This window comes from Pteropus vampyrus, unplaced genomic scaffold (assembly GCF_000151845.1).
Source record: "Pteropus vampyrus isolate Shadow unplaced genomic scaffold, Pvam_2.0 Scaffold133, whole genome shotgun sequence".
In the NCBI taxonomy this organism is placed as follows: domain Eukaryota; kingdom Metazoa; phylum Chordata; class Mammalia; order Chiroptera; family Pteropodidae; genus Pteropus; species Pteropus vampyrus.
Genome location: NW_011888914.1, coordinates 3,034,031 through 3,052,304, shown reverse-complemented (window position 1 = coordinate 3,052,304; position 18,274 = coordinate 3,034,031). Strand labels below are relative to the sequence as shown.

Below are 18,274 nucleotides of genomic sequence, written 5' to 3'. Positions count from 1 at the left end.
CAGATTTCAGGGCTGGAAGTCACCTTTGCATTACTATAAATAAGTTCTGCCTTTAGGCATTTCAAAATTATCAGCAAGATTCTAGAATTTGAAAACTTATTACTTGCCAGCAAGTAGTTACCTGGAATATTTTGACTTATTATTTATTTGCCTTTTTTTTTTTTTCATTTGCTGCCAAGTCTCACTAATGCAACTTGGAAAATTGCACCACAGATTTTAATGAGGATTCTGAGGCAAGAGCCATTTCATCAGACAAGACTGTGCTTTCCTTTTATGGGAATAATAACACCTACTGTTTACATAGTACCATCCTTCCAAGAAGTTTAACATATCACATTTCATTAATCTCGACGACAGCTCTGCAAGTCAAGCTGGTAACCGGTATAGTTACTCCAGGCATACTCATATTGATACTGAGGTCATTACAAGTAAAATAATTTTTTCAAAATCTTAAAGCCTTCTGAAATGGTTAGAGCAGTGATCTGCATCTTCTACAATCTGCCTATGTTCTAGATTATCAAATAACCCAGTGGTTCCATAGTTATTTAATCGTCATCTTCTGTGAACTCTTGTAAGACTCTTTCTGAAAAGTTGGAATATTCGCAAAGATAAGAGAAGTGAGCTCACTCCTCTTGTGAAGTTGTAAGGTTCTTTCCTTTCCTGAGCAGTTTGCCTCCTATCTCTATGGTCTTTCCCTACCTCTCAATCCAAACATCTCCTCTCTTTTTTCTGACAAGCAGAATTTCTTCTCTCCCTCCGGCAGGGATCTAGAAAAGTTCAAGGTATAGCATAGGTTCACAAACCCCATTGTATAGGATAGGACTTCAGAGATCATTTGGCCTGGCTCCATCATGTTCAGATAAGGATGTACCTTGCTAAGTTGAGTCTGCCCACTTGGTCAGTAGACCCCGTACTCTCTCAAGTAAGTAACTCAAGGGCATTCGTTTAGCAGTTGGCTTTCCGTCTCCTGTACCAGCAAGTTTTCTTTCTCTTTTGGAACTTTCCCATCAGCCCAAGTATTAGTCAGCATGGGCTAGGCTCTGCTGTGGTAACATATAAACACCAGATCTTAATGGGGAAATATAAAAGTTTATTTCTCATTCATGTCAGAGTCTGATTTGAGTCAGATGGCTCTCCTCCAAAAGTGACCCAGGAACCTGGGCTGCCATTCCACCATCTTGGAGTTCTTTGATATCAATTAAATGGATGGGAAAAAACATGAAGAACTCATACCTACTTTTAACTGCCTCAGATTGGAAGTGACACATGACTTCTACTCACATTTCATTGGCTAGATCTAGTCACATAGCACAGGCTACAAATTTGGTCTTCCTGTGTATCCCGAAAAGAGGAAAATTGGATATGGGCGAATACTGATAATCTTTACCACAGAATGCATACATGCTGGGATTTCTTCCTACTTAAAACAAACAAAAAAATGAAACCTCTTTTGACACCATTTCCCTCCAGTTACTAGACCACTTCTCTGCTCCCTTTAACTCAAAAGGCTTTTAAAATGCAGCCTATATCGGCTTTTTCAAATCCCTCTTTCCCCATTCCTTCTTGAACACAATTGAATTGGTCTTTGTCCCAGTGCTTTCCCAGAAGTGCTCACTGATGGCTTCCAAACTGCTGAGTAGCCAATGTTCAGTTTTCATCTTAGTTGAGTATCAGCAGTGTTTGACATGGTTGATCACTCTCCCTCCTTGAAAGACTTTCTTTTCCTGGCTTCTAGCACACTACATTCTTGTTTTTCCTTCTATCTCGATAGTTGTTCCTTTTTGGTCTACCCTGTGGGTTCTTCTTTCTTTCTCTGACCTCTTAATTCTGGAAAGCTCAAGGCTCAATCCTGGAACCTTTTTTTTTTTCTATCTACACTTATTTCTTTGGCGATTATATCCTATCTTGTGGCTTTCAGTATCCTCTATACTCTGGTATTAAAAACTTCCATCTCCAGGCTAGATTCCAACCATGTATACTCCCATGAATTCCAACCATGTATACTCCTGTGACCTAGACATCTCTACTTAGATTTAACAGGCATCTCAAACTAATATGTACAAAATAGAACTCCTGATTCCACCCCACCACCCCACTTCTTCAAACCTACTTCTCCCAGTCTTCACCGATCTCAGTTAACAGCAACTCCACTTTTCCAATGGCTCAGGCCCCAAACCTTGGAGCTCTCCTTAACTTCTCTCTTTCTCTTTAATCCTATATCCAATACATAAGAAAATATAATACCTTCAATATATCACCAGAATTTGACACTGATCATCACTCTACTGCTATTGCCCTGGTCTAGGCCGTCATGTCACGCCTGGGTTGTTGACATCTTAAGTATTTTCTGTGCTTCTTCCCTTGCCCTCTTTCAATCCATTTTCACAGAGCAGTCAAAATGATCTTCTTCTGTGAAACCCTTCGATGGCCTCCGAGCTCATTCCAAGAAAAAGTAGGGTGTCCAAATGGCACACAGCCTGGCCCTGTACCTCTGATGTGTCCTGTCCCACTTTACCCCTTGCTCACTCCACTCCCGTGTGTCAAACCTGCCAAACCCACTCTAGCCTCAGGGCCTCTTCCTTGCTATTCCTTCCACCTAGATCACTTCTTCTGCAGATGTCAGCATAGCTGGCTCCCTGACCTCCTTCGGGTCTCTACTCAAAAGTCATCTCCCCAAAAGGCCTTTCTTGACCGTCCTATTTAAAGTTGCAATACCTGTACCCTGACTTTCCTTAACCCTCTTCTGTTTTATTTTCCACAATGGCCTCTAACAAAGTACACATTATATTTACTTTCTGTTTCTCCTCCTCCTCCCCCACTGGAAAGTAAGCTCTGTTTTGTTCACTAGGTTCACCCAGCACCTAGAACAACGCCTTCTGGTACATAGCAGGACCTTGATAAATATTTATTGAATGAATAAATAAATGAGCGAGGAAACAGAAGCCTGAAGAGGCTGATTGGCTTGCTCAAGACCTTATACGCAGTTAGTGCCAACGTCCAGATCGTGGTTGTCCCAGTCCCTTATGGCTGATGCTCCTTAGATCTCAACATCTTCTTTATTGTTTTGTCTAGGCGGTGAATGGGTGAGGCCAAAGGGCTGGCACTATGCTCTGGGGAGGGTGAGTGTTTTGCAATTTTTATCCTGGTCATGCCACTTCCCGAAGACTTCACCCACTGTTTCCCACCAAATCTCACCTCCCACAATTACACTCAGGCTCAGAATGCTGTTGGCATCCTGTGTTGTAGGGTTAAGTACTCTTACATACTAAAAAGGTTGTTCAAACATAATCATGGCTGTCTTATTGCTTCTTTGAAAGACTGGACCTAAGCCATCCCAGAGACATTAACAGCTTTCATATCCTCTAAAAACTTTCTGACAAGAAGATTCCACAATTTCCTTATTGGCCTCTATGCTTGGCAGTACTACTGCAGGAAGATTTTTTTATTGCACCCTGTCATTAAGACTTAACAATGAATGCCTTTTCTTCAGAATCCTTCTGGGTAAGTTTCCTTTTTGTTTAGTATGGAAAAAAAACAAGATCTGCCCTAAAATGTTGAGGGCGGGGACAGAGAGAGGGAGAAAGAAAGTGAAAAATAGACAGTAAGCAAAAGACAAAGATAGAGAGTGAGTAAGCAGAGGTCTGAAATATATTTATACCTAAGAAAGCACAAGGTCCACCTAAAGGGGCCATACTTACTCCTACCCTATGGCTCTTCTCTGCATGAACCCTCTCCCTTCTCTCATGGGTGAAAGGACATGGGAAACAAGGTGGTGGAGCCTTGGCAATAATCTTTTTCCTCAAAGTTTTTAATATTTATGATGAATAAAAATTATGTGTATTTAAGGTATACAATGATGTTTTGATATATGCATAAACTGTGAAATGATTATCACAATCAAACTAATTAACATCTCTATCACCTCCCATAGTAATTATTATTAATAGGTTTCCAGAACTTATTCTGAAAGTCTAATATAACTTATAACTGAAAGTCTGTACCCATTGATCAATATCTCCCCTTGTGCCCTACACCCCAAACCCAGCCTCTAGTGCCAACCATTGTACCTCCTGTTAGATGAGTTTAACTTTTATTTTTTAGATGCCATATATAAGTGAGATTATGCAATATTTGTCTTTCTATGTCTGGCTTATTTTTTTTTTTATTTCACTCCAGGTTTACCCATGTTGTCTCAAAAAGCAGGATTTCCTTCTTTTTTAAGACTGAATAATATTCCATCATATATATATATATATATAATGACAAAGTGTGTGTGTGTGTGTGTGTGTGTGTGTGTGTGTGTACACATATGCCAAATTTTCTTTATCCAGTCATCTGTCAATAGACACTTTGGTTGTTTCCACATCTTGGCTATTGTGAATAATGCTGTAATGAACAGAGGAGTGCAGATATCTCTTCGAGGTAGTGATTTTATTTCTTTCAGATATATACCCAGAATTGGGATTGCTGGATCACATGGTAGTTCTATTTTTAATTTTTTGGGGAACCCCCATACTGTTTTCCACAATGGCTGTACCCATTGACATTCCCCCCGACAATGCATAAGGGTTCCCTTTTCTCCACATACTTGCCGACACTTTTTATCTTTTGACATTTTGATAATAGACTTTGGCAATAACCTCTTAACAGCTGCTCTTCCCCTAGCATTCTAGGAGGGAGCCAGTAGCCCCAAAAGAATGGTGTTGATGTGTAAACCCATTGTAGGCTCCATGTCTTCCAAGGAAGCACACCCCATTGCTGCCTTCTGTACTCAACACACCATAAGAATGAACTTCATGACTGTAATGCACTTCCAGCATGGTCAGCATCCAGTCTGAATGATTTCTGTGACTATAAGGATGTATTCGTTGAGCCAACATTAATACTAATGATCAGTAGGATAATGGCCTTGTAATGCTTGGCTCATCAACCACCTTCTCTTCATCTCTTAGCACAAGACGCACTTACTAATTATAAATTAAATGATCTGTTTCATTATTGAACGAAAGTACTAAGTATAATGCCTTGTATCTCCTACTATTAGCTGACACACATTCCTGGGTGTGTTTTCCAATGGGGAGCCAACACTCAAGTCATATAAATTCATATAAATTCTGGGGACTGTCATTCCACTTTAGGGGGAAAAAGCAAGACAATTTGATTATTTCTAGGCTTCTAAAAGGAGGTCTCTAGTTTTGTCTCTCTCCCTTCCAGTTAAGAGGCTACAGTGGCCATTGTGAGTGGCTCTAATTTGCTGGTAATTATGTTACCCATCAGTACTCAGAAGTCTAGGGTAGAAATGCACACCTGGGCAGCAGCTGGAGGCCAAGAGTTTGGCCTAAAATGACTGAGAAGAAGAGCGGAAGGGGTGACAGTCTGTATCTGGGTTTCATAGTTCAAGGAGGAGCTCCCATACTCAGTCATGCTGGCCCCTGAGAAACACAATGGCTCTCTGGCCAAGGAGTGTAGAGGTGGGCCAAGTGTGAATAAGACTGGGACAGGGCCAGAAGCTAATCTGAATTCAGTGGTGGAATTATGATGAGGTTTAAAGATTTCCAAGGGGCTAATCAAATGCTTTTTAGGACGTCATATGAAACGAATGCCAGTTAGTTCCAGGCGGCTACTTTCCAAGGTAGCGTTTGGGATTTTTGTTTATTCACCACTTAATTCAAATTCCATGAAGTCATTCACTGAGCTAAGCAGGACAATGGCCACAGAGCCTGCAAGGACACCTCAATGTGTACACAGCAAGGAGAGGAAAACAATGTCCAGCACCTGGGGCCACAGGAGGGTGTTCTGAGCAGAGGGAGAGGGGTCCTAGAAGGAGGCCTCAGAAACAATACAGACCCACAAAGGAAAATGCCACTGGCGCTGGCTTACACGCCCCATCAGCAAGATAATTAGAGCTGACAATAGAAATGCATGTTTCACAGGAAGAAAAAAAGCATCTAATTATGTCTGAAGGCTTCAGGTACAAGAGAAACTAGAATGTTTTAATGGTCTGGAAATGCAGATGATTTAGGGACAGCAAGCATTTTACATGGCTAGGAAGAACATAAACACAACACAAATTCTCACTTCACTGGAACACAATCAAAAAGGTCAAATAGCAGATTTTTGTGTATCAACTATACAGTGTGCCTCTTATTTTAAAGAGTGACTTTCTCGGCCCAGTCCCAAGAAAATAAGTGATTATGAGGGATTTGATCTATGAAAGACTTAGGTTATGCTATATGCATTTATATCCTGGTTTCCTTTAAATTTTACTGCTTTGGTATTGTATTATGGTAAATAATTCAAGGACTTCAGAATTTTAGGAGTTTTTACAGGTAAGAACTGGAGCTCGTAGAGTTTAAGTGACTAGGTCAGCATCCCAGAACTAACTAGGGGCAGGCTGGGGCCTAGGGTACATGGTCCTGGGGGTCTTGAGATGGTGTCAACAAATCACTGAAGGGAAACTGAATTACATAAAATCTGGCTTCATCTGGAAAAATATTTCAATATAATCGATTTTTTTTTGAAAATAAGTAAAAAATGTATAAATGAAGTAAAAAATGTATAAATGAAGTGCAATTTATTACCTCAAACAATGCAGGTAATAAATTAACTGCAAGCCTCACCCCCCTCCCCAAGATCATTCTGGATAATTAAGTTTTCCAAATACTTCCAGGGATTCTAGAGATGGAGTAAATTCAAAAGGCATTCTTGCTCCCCATCTAGAGAAAAAAAAGGGTCTCCCATTTGACAAATGCCTGCTATAGGATAGAGACCATGCTGAGAACTTTCATATTTATCATCTTACCTAATGATGTGTATTCATCCATTAATGCAGATAAGGACAATCCAGCTCCAACCACCCAGTCACACCACAGCTGCCATTCTTTGGCCATCTCACATTACTCGGTGCACAGCTTCCCTTCCTACCCCAGCCCCAATCACACTGTCTTCAACTGGTTTGTCCTTTGACTTCTGATATTGGGATCGTTCTAGTTATCTACTTGAGAGTGGTGTGAGGAGTAGCAATGGAGCCTTCTATATGGGTACATAAAAAGAATATTACTGTGAAAATGCTGAGTGCATATGCAGTCCTCACTTTACCAGGTGGCCACTCTCCTGCTCTGCAGGAGTTGCAACAGATATTACTTAACAAGGGACTGGATTCGGTGACCCCCTCTGATGCCCATGTCTTGTTGTCTGTTTTTTTTTTTTTATGTTGAACTTGGATGCCTTTCTGTGGAGCAGGTGCCAGCCCTACTACTTCCTACAATCTTTTACATACCCCCTTTACTCATTTATATTATTTGCCAGGCCTCTGGAGGCATTTGGGTTTGTGACCCTGGGGTTTAATGCTAGTTGTACTCACTAGCTCCTCACATCAGGGTGATGGGGTCTTTGGATTTTCCTAGAGTTGCTGTGAAGAGCTGCTCAGTCGATCACCACACAACTTGGGGCTCTACTCACATAGACTAAGAATGTGAGCTTGACCCCTGAGAGTTGCACAGGGCACAGCCTGCATAGCCCATGCTGGTGGCCCTAGTGTGGCACGCTGGGCCAGTGCACAGGGAACAAGTCTGGCCCAGAACACAAAACCTAAGACCGCTCAGTGTTATCCTTAGTCCCATGAAAATGAAGGGGAGTCAGGAAGATGGAAGAAGAGGAACTGTATACACAGTTCCAAGGGTAACCAACCTGTTGATTTGTCATTGTAAAGCCCATCCTTTGAATTCCTGAAGCTCAAAACATCCAATAAATGTCATCTTTGGACAGAACAGGTCCAGCTACCAGTGTCTCCAAAGGACAGAAATGACTGGACTCACTGAAGTAATTAAGAAACCTGAGTAGGGTTTTTCAACAATAGTGAGAAAAGCAAGTTTACACTTCTTAGAATCTTACTATATTAACTGTAAAAATTACTGCTTGCTTTTACTTCTCTCCCCAGGCAAGGAAGGTGCTGTGAATACTGTCATTCTTTAACTCTCAAGGGAAATCTAGTGCTCCTTCAATCATTTGAAACAGAAAAATCATAGCAACAGTCCCAGTGATTCAGATCCCACATCTAGGACTGTACCAAACTTTGGTTGAACTACTCAAAACCTGAAGAGTCAGTGAACTAGAAACTATGAGTGACTGTGAGCCACAGGTGGGGTTCAGTTCCTTTAAAGAAAGATGCTCTGTTCAGATTCGTTCCTGTGAGACTTGAATCAAATAGAAACCGGCTATTCACAAACTAAACAAGTGGGTGATTTGGACATCAGCTCCGAGTGGGGATGTGGCACAGGGTCCACCTTGCAGCTCCTATTCAGCCAGTTGTCTACAAGTCAATGAGCTTCCATTAGCAAACACACAAACAAAGCAAACTACTGTACCTCCTCAGGCAAGCTGACCACCAAGTCATTTTTCGTCTGTCCGACCAGCGCCTGCCAGAAGTATTCACTGCATGCAGCCAGCACAGCCCGGTGGGCCCGGAACTCCTTCCTCTCCACGATCAGAGTCACGTCACAAAGAATATCCTTTTTCCGCTGGTCATTGAGGCCCAGGAGGATGTTGGTGCAGTGGACTGTGGACTCATACACATACATGGGGGAGTCAGGCTTCTCATCCACAGACATGCCGTTCACACCCTGAAAGAAAGACAGGCCGGGTCACCATAGCTATTTGAGTCAGAGAGAAGATGAGAAAGAACTTCACAGTTCCCGTGTCTCACTGCCATGAGCCAGGCAGAAAGGAGCAGAAATGCTCATTAGCATATTCATGCTCAGCGCAATGAGCTCAGGAAACATATCTGGGCAGTCGTGTTTTATGGCTGACCTTTATCTTTCCCATTTACTGTGTCCCTTTACCCAATGGAAACAAAGCCACATCTTTTAATGGAACACCCAAAGCATTTAAAACACATACAAACTTTAACACTTGGTAGTTTTTATTTTTCTGGTTGACTAAAAAGGAACTTTCACATATACACAGTCCCATTTCAAGTATTAATTGAGCTTTTCATTAAGAAGAAATGAATCATTTTGAAGTATTTGTAATGCTTTCTTGATTTAAATACATTTAAATTCCTAAGCTGAAATGTGGCTTAGATAACAAGCAGAGTAAATATCTAATCACGATACATAATTTAAGAAGTGAACTAAACTGTATATGTACTAAAGAGTAGATAATGTCGGCTATTCCAGCTGCCTTCCGCCACTTCCAGACAAAGCACAACCAACACAATGCTATTGTTGCTCATGAAAGCTCTTGAAAAGAAGTGGGATTGTGCTGTCATTATCCCAGGAGATCTGATGTAAATCCTCCTTAAGGAAACACAATATATCACAATAGGAGTCATAAAAAAGATATATTCAACAGTGAAGATTGCTTTTACAAAAGGGTTCTTTGCTTTATAAAGTATCTGCTGACATATTTTTAAAAACAGTGTCTGTAATTAATTTATATAATATAGTTTTCCAGTAACATTTACTACTCGTATGAATTCCAATAGTGAGTCTTAGTTTCTTTTGGCTTTATTCTTATTTATTTTTTTAACAGCTTTAACATACAATAAACTGCATACATTTATAGTGCGTAATTGGATATATTCTGGCATATGTATGCAACTATGAAACCATCATCACAATCAAGACAGTGAACATACCCTTCATCACCAAAAATCTCTCTTTGACCCTTAATACTCCTTCTCTTGCACTTCTCTCTGCCTTACCTCCTGAAACCATAGGTCTGCTCTGATACTATATATTAGCTGGCATTTCCTATATTTTATATAAATGGAATCATACAAATTTTATCTTTTTGCATCTGGCTTCTTTCATTCGGCATAGTTATTTTGCCATTGATCCAAGTTGTTGCCTCCATCGATTGTATGTTCCTTTATGCTGAGTTGTGTTTTAGTATATGGATATGTAGCACAGTTTTTTATTCATTTATTTGGCTACTACAAATAAAGCTGCTAGAGATTAGTGCATAAATCTTTGTATGAACACATCCTTTCATTTCCCTTGTGTATTCTACCTAGGGGTAGAATAGATGAATCTTTTGGTATGTGTAAGTCTAACTTTTGAAAATATTGCTTCTGTTTTCTGAAGTGGTTGTACCATTTCACATTCTCAACAGCAGTATATGAGAGTTCCAGTTCTTTCTCATCCTTAGCATCACTTGGTATGGTCATTTATTCTAATTTTGTCCATTCTAATAGGTATACTCTGGTATCTCTTTGTGACGTTAATTGGCTTTTCTCTAATGACTGAAGATACTGAGCATCTTTCATGTACTTATTCATCTACTCATATTCTTTGGAGAGATGTCTATTTCAGATCCTTTGCCCATTGTGTATTGTTTTCTCCTCTTTATTACAGGCATGCCTTGTTTTATTGTGCTTCACTTTATTGCACTTCTTACAAATGTTACATTTTTTTACAAATTAAAGGCAAGACCCTCCACCAGCAAAAAGATTATGACTCGCTTTATTGCAGTGGTCTGGACCAGAACCCACAAAATCTCTGAGGTATGCCTGTATCGAGTTTTGAGAACTCTATATTCTGAATAAAAGTCCTTTATCAGGTATGTGATTTCCAAATATTTTCTCCCACTTTGTAACTTATCTTTTCATTCTCTTGATGGTGTTTTTCAAAGAGCAGAAAGTTTTCATGTGATGAAGTCCAACTGAGCAATTTTTTTCTTTTATGGATCATGCTTTTGGTGTTGTATCTAAAAAACCTTTGCCTATAACAATGTCACATCTTTTGTCAAATTAATACCTATATATTAACATTTTAATGCAATTATAAATAGATTTGTTTTTTAATTCCAATTTCTGATTTTTCATTACTAGTATGTAGAAATATAAATGATTTTTGTGTATTATCTTGTATCCTGAAGCTTTGCCTAATTTCCTTATTAGTTCTCATAACCTTTTTTGTTGTTGTTTTTGAGTATATTCCATAGATTTTCTACATAGAAGATGATGTTGTCTATAAATAGAGACATTTTACTTCCTTTCCAACCTGGATGATTTCAAGTTCTTTTTCTTGCCTTACTTCCTTGGCTAGAACCTCTAGTATAATGTTGACTAGAAGTGGTAAGAGCAAATATCCTTGTCTTGTTTCTGATGTTAGGGGGAACATATTCAGCCTTTCACTGTTATGATGGTAGCTATAGGTATATCATAGATGCCTCTATTGACTTGAGGAAGTTTCTTTCTATTCCTAATTTCTGGGAAGTTTTTTTTTTAAGTCAGAAACAGATGCTGGATTTTGACAAATACTTTTCTGCATCTATTAAAGTAGTCATATAGTTTTTCTTTTTAGCGTGTTAGTATGGTGAATAATATTAATTGATTTTTGAATTTAGCCAACTTCACATTTCTAGGATAAATTCCACTTGATCATAATGTATTTATTTGCATTTTTACACATTGTTGAATCCAATTTGCTAACATTTTGTTAGCAGGTAGCACTCAATTGGGTGGAATAATTAATGTTCTAGAATATAAATGGTGTGCTTAATTCATAAGAAGCAGGAGTCATGTTTATAAGAGACATCTCATTTTTCTAATCTTTACTAATGCACTTACACTAAAAAGAGAGAAAAGGATACAAAGCCATAAGTTCTTTAGTGAAATATGAAATGAAACAAAATCAAAAGAAAAATGAAAGTGAGGTTCAGCAGAAAGAGGAGTGGACTAGGGGTCCTGGGCTTTTGGTTCCGCTCTAGCACTGACTAACTTTTTGGATTTTGAATAAATCACCCAACTTTTTCTGGACCTGCTTCTATGTTTGTAAAATGAAAACTATGGACTAGAAGACCAACAAAGTTCATACAGATCTACAATTCTATGAGTCTAAGAGTTTATAAAAGTAACACCAAGTTTATCATAGGGAGTGGGATATTGTCATTTTAGTTGAGAGAAGAAACTAGCTTTCTTTGACCTTATAAAGATCAATTTTGTACCCTCTTTTATTGTCGTTGATGTTGCAGAGCTAGTTACAGGGAATGGAATGGACAATATACAGGAGGAATCCAAAGCCTTCTGGGAGAGAAGGAACTAGGACTTCAACCACTGGATTCCATAGGTTCCAAGTTAGGAAGATCTGTCTGTATAAATCATGGTATCCCTGAGTAAATCAAGAAGAACAAGTCCTTTGAAGTGAAATTACCTTTAGGAAATGGAGAATCCAAACCTAGAAGGACATTTTGACCTAATTTATAGAGCTGGTGCTATTAGTTCCTCTAGTCCTGGCTATCTTAGCCCAGAGGTTTGTTCTGGGAATCATGGCTGAGCAAGGGAGTATAAACAAAGAATATGTCACCTCGGAACCCAGAGTGGAGTTCCACTGAGGGGCCTGATGATGGTACAGCAGCACTGGACAAGGATCTACCCCACCAGGTAGGGGCAGTTATCAATAATGGTGAAGCCAAGGCAGTAGATGAACTCTCAGATTCCAGTTCACAAGGAAGATGGTCTCTTCCTGGGTCTAAGACAGGGCAAGGGAGTGGTGGGGGTCTCAAGGAAAGACTTCATATCCTGACAATAGGGCATATTTGGGAAAATAAAGATGTTGCAATATGTGCACCCCAAGCTGATGAAGCAGGCTATTATGACAGTCACATGAATATGGACGTTTGCTTTTTGGGCTACATCTATCTCCCAGAGAGTTTTAGAAGACATTTAGAACATATCAGATCTGTTCGCAAATTATATAATCTAAAATCTACCATTCCCATGAAGTTGTTGCTAGACTTTAACCTGTCTAAAGATATTCTTGATTTTATTACATTATTCCTGGATAATTCTTCCTTATGTCATGCCAGCACCACTCTATTCCTCTTTGCCTTCACATTCCTATTGAATCTTATCATCCCCCTCCCTGTTGGCCCCACTTCATGCATAATGGGACATACTGCTTCTACTTCTTTTAGAAATCAGTCAGCCCTTCCCATCCTTTGATTATCATGGGTGCTCTTCTGGGAACTCCTCCAGTTTGTCTGTTTTTGACTGAGTAATGCCAAGCTGGATTCTGTTTCTCCTATCACTGCGTTATGTCCCATTAAGATTTCTTTTTTCACTTGCCTTACTAATATTAATTAAACAGCAGTTTACCCCTAATGCAGCAAATCCTGACATCTGTTGCAGGATCCATAAGATCTAAGAATGAGATACTTTGTAGTGAGTAACAAAGCCCAGAATAGCATGTAGGAGTCTGACATCCAGTCTTTACACTAAGCACTAGACAATGTGTTAAAGTGTGTAGACATTAGCTGAAATCAGACTGTAAGGAAGCTTTCCAAAGGTTCTGATTTGGGCTTTGGCTGGATCTCATTCTTCTTTTTGGAGGCCAAAAATCTCAGCTGTACATGTACATATACATATACCCCAATCATCATATGGTTCAGCAGTAAAATTACTATTATCTTATCATAGTATGTTCACCCCCTCGAAAAGCTACACAGACCACAACTTTTATCAGTCTAAGACACAGTATTAATGAAGGCAAACTCACTTATCACCGAACTCATCCACTATTTATTCATTATTGGGTCACATTAAAAAATTAAAATATCAAACAGTTTTGAAGGTAAAAGTATAAATCAAAAAAGCTAAAGAAAATCTACAGTGGGAAATCTGAAAGGCTGCAATTCACAAAAGAGTAGAATAGTAAGTTTTTCAGACAACCTGTCATGTCTAGAATGTTTCAGATGAAAAGAAATGAATATACCTTGCAGGTAATGAAAAAGACCAAATTATAAACTATTTCACTTGAAATTCCAACCACGTTTCCTCTAGAAACAGTGCATTAAGTAAATACTTCTATGAATCAATCACTAAATTATTAAGTAATTGCTTAGTAAATTTCTGTCCTTATCAAGCATGCTTTTTAAAAAAAGTTATTTACTATGAAATGGTAAGGGTTAGTTTTTATAAAAGAAAGTTATCAAGTCTATAGAAATTTTAGAGTGCACAGTGCCATTAAAATTACAATCTTATTACTTTTGGATTGGAAACACTTTTCAATTCCATCAAGACCTAAACTTCTTACTTAAAGTGGAAAGCAATCCAATTTCAGTATTTTCTAATGGAAAAGTGCAGTGCCTGTCACTTAATGTCTCTCATGCTTTAGACAGCTAAAGTAAGGGTCTGATATAGAGCAGCTAAAATGTTCTGTGTTCTTTATTTACTCAAACACTCCATCTGCATGTGTACTACTTAGTGCCAAGGGAACTGAAATTTAAGGTTGTTGTTAGGAGGAAGCACTTGTAATTGTATCAGATCCTTAATAGCTTGGAATGATTCTCATGCTTCACTATAAACTTCCATTTTCCTTGACCTTTTGGGAGGAAGTTCAATTTACTGACATCATTTGTGATAATGGTTTTTACTGCACAGTTGAAAAATATTTTTAAAAAATTAGTGACAGTCATAATAAGCCCAGTTCTTTGGTGCTGATGTTGTTTCACTTATTCTTTTAAACAGAGCAAAATAAAAAATAATGTAAACTTCCAAAATATCCAATAACAAAATAGTTACAACTGTATGGCGAGGCAGGGTGTGATACACAGGCTGAGCTAAAAAAAATAGTAGAACATTGGTAGCTGACTATATATATTAATCTAAAGGTAATAAAGGATTAAAGATACAGTGTACATCCATCAACCTGGAAAGCATTAGAAAGTTTGACAATATCTAGTGTTTGTGAAGACGTAAGGCAACAAGGACTCTCATACATTGACGGCTGATTCACCCTCTTTGGAAAACAGTTTGGCGTTACCTAGTAAAGCTGAAGATGTGACCCAGTAATTCCATTCCTAGGTTATACCTAAGAGACACTCCTGCACGTCCATAATAGGAACTCTATACAAGTGTGTTCCTAGCATTGTTCAGTTTAACTCCCAACTGGAAATAATGTGCAATGTCCATCAGTAGCAGAATGAATAAATACACTGAGATACAGTCATATATTCATATTCAAATTCAAGCCACATGCAACAACATGAATGAATCTCACAAATCTAATGTTGAATACTGAGCTAGAGAAGCAAGACACAAAATAATAACACTCAAATTCCATTTATATCAAGTTCAAAAACAGGCAAAACTTAAAGATCTAGGGAGATACATAGGTGAGAAAACTATAAAGTAAAGACTCAGAGGTTCTGTTTGTGGGGAGAGAGTTGCTATTGGAAAGTGGCACTAGGGGGGTCTCAGGTGCTGTCACAATGTTCTATTTCTAGACATTGGTGATAAGTAGATGTGTGTTTACTCTGTGTTAAATTACATATTTGTCATGCACTTTGCTATATCTATATTATATTTTATGATTAAAAAATCCCAGCTAACCCCAAATGAAAGTTATAAGAGAAGGCTAACAACTCAAGTTACCCTGTCTTGGGTTCTGTGACCTAATTACAAAGGTCCTAGGGTGGACTTTCGATTTAAATGAAAACACACGCCCACGACTTACAGTCTACCATTTAAGGTTAGAAGGGTCCTTAAAGGGAATCAAAGCGACTGATTCCAATTTGTACATTTTAAATCAGAGTCTGCAAAAATGGGCAGAATGTGGGGACAAAACCTTTTGGGAGGTGGTAAAAAATCTGGGTCCAGACTTTTGCTTCAGAGCAAAACCCTTTTCAGAGATCCCTTGTTTCACCTTCCTTCCTGTGAAAGCCAAATCACTTCAATGCACTTCTCCTTCCTTAATTATAAAATGAGGAAATGCACTAGGTGACCTGGCAAAGTATTTCTAGTTCTAATTTCTATGGTTCTATGAGAGTACAGAAACTTTAGGAAAAACTTGAAACATGAGCTTTTCTAACTCATTCAACAACATGAATGAGGCTTTTTTAGAAAGTTAGAGATGCTCAAAATAACACAGCTGGCTGGAAAGGAAAAATACCATCACATAACTTGGGCCAGATAAAGAAGACAGGAAGAGCTGCCCAATGACAGTTTGAACTTTTACCCCTTATAAATGGAGTCGACTGAAAGGAAGGATGACCAAGGGCCAATTTTCTCCTATCAGTGGAACACGATGCCTATAAGTACTGAGCAACGGTTCAACACTTTGCTCTCCCCATACCCTCCGCCCTCTGCCCAAAGTAGTGATCTGGTGTGCAGGACAGGATCGCAGAAGCTGTCTCAGATATGTGGCTACAGAATCAAGTATGGCGTCCATCCTTTCTCTTGTCTGAGTCTCCACCCAGTGATGTAAGGTGAGACTACACTGTTTGGGGGCCAGAGGGAAGGCTATGGCTTGGGCTTAACAGTAACATAATGCATATTCTGTCATCTAAAAGCATAGATGAAAAAAATGACATGCTTTAAAATCATTGAGTGAAAGGGACTCTATGCCAAGTCATCTAAGATACATGATTACTGCTGGTGGAGGTTGTGTGATGGTGGGGGTAGGGGTATGAGTAAGGGAGGGGAGCAGGCATGGTGAAAGTGTGGAATTAGGGATTAGCAGATTTGAATCCGCGGCTATGTGATCATCTACCCTACTTTTCTTTTATATATTTTGATGCTTGCTTTTGGTTCTTTTGTGGTAACCCCCCAGCTAAGATTGTATCCAAAGCCCCCATTTATTCTGCTGAGGTAGGTCCTTTTCTACCTGTGGCAAGTTTTCTTTTTCTATCTTGTCATTCCCAGTTTGTCTCTGGTGCTCTTTCTTTGCATCTATGTTCTCCATTTATATTCATTTCTCATACATCAATCTCTATTTCCTATTAGCATTTGCTTCTTGCCTATTAGGAGTTAGAGGACAGAGAAAAGTCATTTCTTTTCTACATTTTTCTTTATCAGGGCATCTGTGTGAAATATTCTTTCCCAGTGTCCCCTTTCCTCCCCTCCTAGCCAGAGAAATATTACCCTAGAGCTTAAGGCTGCTAATGTGAGAAGAAATTATGAACAGTGATTAGGAGGCTAAATGAGGGTGGTGGAACCTATTTACTTCATTAAGGTTCCTTCAGGGAAAATGCAAGGACGGGAAACTGAGAGATAAGGGTTAATACTAAAAGAATAAAAGATCCATTTGACTCAGTGCAATCTTCAGTCTGCCTGGATTCTATCAGACACCCTTCTCCATGGGGAAATCATTACAGAGAAATGACATGCAAACTGCGCCATAAAGCATCTGAGTCAAACCAGAGGGAGGATGACTCAACGGATCATTTTACATTTTAATAGAAGGCACTGCAGATTCGTACCTAGTGCACAGTTCAACACAGGGCGCACATACCCTCCCCAAAACTTCTCCATCGGGTAGGAGGGGAGTTCCCAGAACCTGACAGAAATTATTCTGTCTTAGAAAAGAACCAAGTCAAAACTTACAACAGAGAATCATACACTAAGAAAAGACAACAGATAGTCAAATGCAGAAAAAAGGGGAGACTGCAAGTCTAATCCCAACTTTAGCATTACTGTCAAACCTACTGTCAAAACCTGAACTGAGCCATTGGTGGATTTCATATCTGACGGGGGAGGGGAGAAGAGGAAGAGGAAGAGGGAAGGAGAAAAGGAAGAAGGGAGAAGGGAGAGAAAATGGAGGAAAGAAGAGAACATCTAAGCGTTGTACTTAAAAATTTTTTGCTCCTTAAATTAGCTTCAAGAGACTTTACTGTGTAAATTACTGTCAGAAGTTTACCCACAAGGTCAGTGACAATGCTGGGCTTGGGTGTCCATGTACAGTCAAGAAACAATATTAGCAATGCCATTGTTGCTAGCATGCTTTCTGGGCTAGTTACTGATTATCGGTGCTGATATGAATAACTTGCCAATGTTAGATTCATCTGACTAGGAATTACAATGCTCAAGACTGGATTATCAAACCTAACTGCTTCTCAGGGAGGTGACCTCCAGGTGCACTTTTGACAGAAAGGTCTGCCTGTACATAAAGAATATCCACAGTTATATGGCTGTTCATCCTTGTGATCTCTATCAATGTCTGCCCTGCTTCCTGAGAGGACACACTGCTTACAGGTGGGTAAGAAAACAGAAATGAGTCACCAAGGCTTGGCAGAAATACAGCCTTCACAGAAAAGGTTCTTAATAAGAGGAAAATTGCTTCTTTCACACATCAAGGTCTTTTGGACATCATGGTTCTGTCTGAAATATCTTCCCTGCAGAGATGCAAACCGGGATGGGTGAAGTTTAGATTGCAAGATGGTTCATCTGGTAACTAGAACAATCAAAACTCAGCACCCAAGGCAGGCAACATCTAATTGGGGCAGAGAAGTCATCCAGCTCAAGGGTCATTTTGGGAAATGATTTGGGAAAGAT

At 39.2% G+C, this 18,274-nt stretch overlaps 1 protein-coding gene across 3 annotated transcripts in view; it reads right to left on the bottom strand.

The window, feature by feature from the left end:
• BACH2 (BTB domain and CNC homolog 2) overlaps positions 1-18,274 on the bottom strand; it is a 323,391-nt gene that overhangs the window by 70,795 nt on the left and 234,322 nt on the right. For all 3 annotated transcript variants that reach the window (XM_011367348.2, XM_023534832.1, XM_011367349.2), the window contains one exon: positions 8,367-8,621. In XM_011367348.2, the coding sequence (XP_011365650.1) occupies positions 8,367-8,609 (243 nt within the window). In that variant the 5' untranslated portion in view covers positions 8,610-8,621. The remainder of the gene's footprint in view (positions 1-8,366; positions 8,622-18,274) is intronic.